This window comes from Monodelphis domestica, chromosome 1, assembly GCF_027887165.1.
Source record: "Monodelphis domestica isolate mMonDom1 chromosome 1, mMonDom1.pri, whole genome shotgun sequence".
NCBI classification, from domain to species: Eukaryota; Metazoa; Chordata; class Mammalia; order Didelphimorphia; family Didelphidae; genus Monodelphis; species Monodelphis domestica.
In genome coordinates this window covers 723,094,249-723,099,492 of record NC_077227.1, presented here as the reverse complement: position 1 = coordinate 723,099,492, position 5,244 = coordinate 723,094,249, and the positions used below count along the sequence as shown (strand labels likewise).

At 47.2% G+C, this 5,244-nt stretch overlaps 1 gene segment (V, D, J or C); it reads left to right on the top strand.

Annotated features, from left to right (window-relative positions):
* The first annotated feature begins 4,358 nt into the window (after positions 1-4,358).
* Positions 4,359-4,973, top strand: LOC130453540 (immunoglobulin kappa variable 1-8-like). The segment is given in 2 exon segments: positions 4,359-4,407; positions 4,657-4,973. Coding segments are annotated over 2 exon segments (366 nt in total).
* Positions 4,974-5,244: the final 271 nt, after the last annotated feature.

Below are 5,244 nucleotides of genomic sequence, written 5' to 3'. Positions count from 1 at the left end.
TTGAGGCAGGGACTTTTTTTCGTGGGACTCCGATGGAAGGATCCAGCCAGGGGGTTACAAGTCCCCCCCCTCTGTTTCCCTGCTGTCTGGGTGCCCCCTCGACTGGGTCAGGTTGTTTTCAGTGTGTGGCCTTCAGAATAGCTGGCTCCCGAGGCCCTTTTGCCAGCCCTGAGGGTTGCTGTTGTTTCAGACGACCCTGCTCTCTGAGGGGGAGGGGCCGTGGCTTCCCGGAGCTCCGAGGGCTCCTCCTAGGGGGTTACAAGTTCCCTTGTCTCTCTCTGTTTCCCTGCTCTCTGGGTACCCCCTCGACTGGGTCAGGTTGTTTTCAGGAAGCGACCTTCAGAAGACTCGGACTCGGTGCTCTGGGTTGGGGGGATGGGTCCTAGGACCTTCCTTCTGCCTTCCCCTTAGATCCGAGTGGTCTAGGGTTCTGGATTTTGGGGTGGGGGGCATACCTTTTGATCCATGTCCAGGTCCATGAGGAGGATTCACGGGGTCTATGCTGTTGATTGTTTTGAATTTTGGTACCATAGGAGTATTCAGTTTGAGATCGGTAAGGAAGGGTTTCAGGAGATCTGAACTTTAGCTTTCTCTAAGCCACCATCTTGACTGGAAGTCATGGTATATTAATTTTAATCTTTACAATTAAGAACAGGTTTCAGGTAAGAGAAAGAGTTTGTCTACTTGTATGTTGTCCCCTTTAAGAGGGAATACACTCAGAATTTGGAGTGCTCACTTTAAAAAGCCCAGGATAAAAGAGAGTCAATTGGGTGTTCTGGGTCTAGTCTCTCTGACTTGTTTTGGAGACAGTTGGTGGCTAGGTCATTCTCTGACAGAAAAGAAGATTTTAGTGACTTTGAATACTTTTTATTTGAGAGTTGAGATATATACTAAACAGAGTGTTTACTGAGAGCTTTTCCCCTCTGAGCCATAGGGGGAGCCAATGAGCTGTTTTGTGTGAACTGATGGACCATTGGAGGGGAGAGAGAAAGAGGAGCTGTGTCAGTCTCTATGCAGAGAAACTGACAGTTACATTTGAAAGATGATCTAATATATTATTTTTAAGGAAGTGTTTGAAGATAAAGAATTCATATCAATTTTCAGATTTTATAACTTAGCTTAGGATAAGATAGAAAGATGGAATTTCATCTTTGGTCAGAGAGTATAGTTAAGAGTAGAGTCTACTTTGGTAGACAAAGAAGAAGCTCTGTGAGGAGCCAGTTTCGCAGGGGTTGTGTTATTGATATATTGTAGTTTAAGGATTTAAACCGCATGCTAGCAGCTACTGGTAGCCACAAGTGAGAGCTGGGTGTCAGGTGAGGGTCAGAGGCTGGAGAGCTGCCCTAGGAGGGCACGACAAGCCGTCCATCCCAGAGATACTACCCCTCCCTGAGCACCACATATACCCCAAACAATCCATACAGTGCAATAACCGTGTCAACCCAAAAGTAACTATGAGAATAAAAGTGCACCAGAGAATCATCATGACCAACTTCACCTAGGAGAGAAATTGAATAAACCTGACCTCGTCCTCCTTTTTTTGTCACATGACATTTGCTGTCAGGAGCAGTTGGTTTGCTGGTTGACTTCCCTCCACCCCCACCACTTTCTTTTTAAATCTTTGTTATGAAGGCGATCTCACTGGGAAGAGGAGGGAGATGAGAGATATTTGGAAGTGACTGTGATGTAAAACCAATAAAAATGCTGAAATTAGTCACAATATGATGGACTTAGGTATTACTTTTCTTTGAAAGTTCACACTGATTGGAGCAAAGACACTTCCTAGACTCCAGGGAGAAAGAAGACAAGGGGGAATTCCTGGATGAAGCATAGTGAACTGAGAGAAGATTGAAAGGACAAGTGAGCAAGGTTCCAAGAGCACTTGAGAGGCCTCTTGCATGGCAGTTCTGCCCAGGAGAGAAAAATTTCCCTGGAATGGGACATGCCACTATTTTGCCTCACTAAAGGAGGGGTGATGCTGGTGTGTCTTCCTCCTTGATGGGTCAGTGGTGAGATACATGACTGTGTGGGAAAGGAGAAAAGCATCTTCAGATGGAGGCTGAGAACAACCAGAGGACTTCAGCAAGGCAGGGATCAGGGATGGTGGATAAAGTGTTTGTAGATAGAAATGACCATCCTTTGCTGAGAGCAGAGGAGATCTGTGAGTCTGCTGGGTCTAGGGAAGACAGGGTCAGGGATTCATGATGGGGCCCAGTAATTGATGACAACTGCTGAGAACAACTAGAACCATCCATCACTGACCCCATAGAGGGGCATCAGAGCATGACACTGCCTCTAGGTCAAAAAATCCTGCTGAAGCCTGGCAAGTCAGGGGGGCAAAGTCTCTGACACTGTGTATTTCTGGGGTTGGAAGAAGAGTTAGAGCTGATTTTAATATATACATATACATATATATATATATATATATATATGGGGTGTATGGGGTGCTCAGGGAGGGGTAGTATCTCTGGTACGGAGGGCTTGTCGTGCGCTCTTAGGGCAGCTCTCCAGCCTCTGACCCCCACCTGACACCCAGCACTCACTTGTGGCTCCCAGTAGCTGCTAGCATGCGGCACTGGCCACACTCTGGGCAACGGCTTCGACAGGCTGGCTAAACCTTGTGAGGGTAGCCATCGGGTCATCGACCCCTGGTGAACCAGGGCTTTGCTCACCTAGCATGTGAAGACTGCTTCAGCGGAACAGACGGAAGAAACCACTAAGAAGGTTCAGCAGCTGAGAGGGCGACGCAGGAAGGCACTGTGGAGTGTTCAGGGCGTGTTGGAGCACAAAGGACAACACAGCCATCCAATGTAGCTGAGGAAGTCTCCAGGTGTAACGACTTTTTGTGCCATTCGACCCAGGCTTCCAAGACCGAGAAAGTGAGACTGTCTCTGTGCATAGCCTTTTCCACTTAAATCTCCTTCATGCACAAGTGTCTTTGTGCACACTCATCTATAAACCATTGATGAAAGAGAACAAAGACAATCGTCATCCTCGGTTACCGAAAGACTACATATATATATATATATATAGTCATTCTCAATCATGAGAGACTACCATTACTATATATATATATATATATATATATATATACATATATATATATATATAAAATTTTATTTTTAAAAATGTTTTCCCATGGTTACATTATTCATTTTCTCTCCCTCCTCTCTTCCCTCCCTCCAACAAGAGTAGAGCTGCTTTGGGATTAGTAACTTTGGTGAGTATAGGATGAAAGGAAAGCAATAAGCACTTGCACAGTGCCTACTCTGTGCTTTAAGGGCTTTTAATACATATCATTTCATTTGTTCCTCACAATTGAGATTGGCTGCTATTATTTTTCCCATTTTATACTTTAAGAAACTGAGGCAAATAGAGCATGAGTGACTACTCCCCCTCCCCCATGCACACATAATTTATTTCAGGGTCTTTTGATTCCAGACCCAGAACTGTTTCCACAGACCCATCAGCTGCCTTCAGAGTCTGAGGTGTGAAATCTGTTTCTGGTAACTTCTCAGATCTGTCTTTTGTGACTCTTGTAAGCGTGGATATTTGCAAGGGGAACTTGTGATTCATTATCAACAGAAATGAGGCTTCACATGCTGCATTCCTACATCACTTGGATAGATTAAACAATCTGGATCAATGGGAAAATTTCTTCAGAGCATCAGGATCTCCTCGGAGAGTCAGGAATACGTCTTGTACACAAGACTCAGAGGAGTAAGTGGAGTCACCAAAGGCCTCCAAAGCTCAGCTTCTTATACTTTCACAGGAGATAGAGGAGAAACAGAGACAAAACTCAAAGACAGACATCTCCCCCCTTGAGTTTCCTTTCTATTACACTGAATTTAATATCTCTGCATCCCTCTCCAGTGATTGGACTGTCATAGTACTGTCTATGGGACTTAGTATGGAGGGGAAAGTCAAGCTTGTATGGTATATTTGCACAGGGGCAAATGCTGGATGAACTCTCTAGAAGGGGCCAAAGAAGCCATTGGATGAATGGCTACCAGGTTGATGCCTTTCACTAGTTCCATTGTAGAATTAGGTGAGTTTCAGGAGAAAACAGGAGGTTCTGACTCTCCTGGGAAATTCCATGTCAGGGTTCCACAGAGGCTGCTTTCCCTAGTTTAGATCAACGATCAGATTTCCAAAGAGGGTAAGGAAACTGAAATCTGCTCATTGAGCAGAATCCTGCCTCTGGTCCCACTCCTGCCACCCAGCTACAAACTCCCCCCTCCCCACCCTCTTGTTTTGCATGGCTCCTGCTGAGGAAATGAGGCCAGCTGAGGAGGGCAGCTATAAAGGGGCAGCTGGGAGGGAGCTGCTGGGGAGCCAGAGCTCAGGCACAGGAGATGATGGGGTCTCAGGCTCAGCTGTTCTGCCTCCTGCTTCTCTGCATCCCAGGTGAGGGAGGAAGATCAGAGACTGTCCTGGGAAGTTGTTAGAGGAGTCCTGTGGAGCCCTGCTTGTCTCCTGTCCCTCTGGGGAGAATTGGGTTGTGGGTGATTGTGAGGGACGGAGGGGCCATCTGTGCCCTCATGGTCAGGAGGCAGTCTGGGTTGGCATATGAGGATCTACCTCACCACATTACATCAGTGATTCATCCTGGTATTTTGAATGTTTGTAACTTTTTCTTTGTCCTTCTGCTTGCAGGTTCCAGAGGGGCCATTGGGCTGACCCAGTCTCCATCCTCTGTGGCTGTGTCTCTAGGAGAGACGGTCACCCTGTCCTGCAGGGCCAGTCAGAGCATTAGTACTAGCATACACTGGTACCAACATCCCCCAGGCCAGTCTCCCAGACCCCTCATTTACTTGGCTTCCACCGTGCAGCCTGGGGTCCCTGCCCGGTTCAGTGGCAGTGGCTCTGGGACAGATTTCTCTCTTACCATCAGTGCTGTGGAACCAGAGGACATCGCAGACTATTACTGTCAGCAGAGTTATAGTTATCCTCTCACAGTGGTTCAGCTCTGAACAAAAACCTGCCCAGGCAGTTGCTGAGGGAGCCCCCACTGTCCCAGGGGCTCCTCCTTCTCCCACAGCTGGGCAGCTTGTCTGGACTGCCTCAGAGGGAGGTTTCTGAGTCTCTCAGGAGGCTGCTGGGACTGGGATGGGTGCTGAGCTTCTTCTCTTCCCCACCAACAATCATGGAGTGGTGTCTCCTCACTCATTGGACATCACCCCAAAGGTGGATTTGACTCACTCATAGCTGACCTAGACTCCTCTTCCAAATCCTCATCAAATG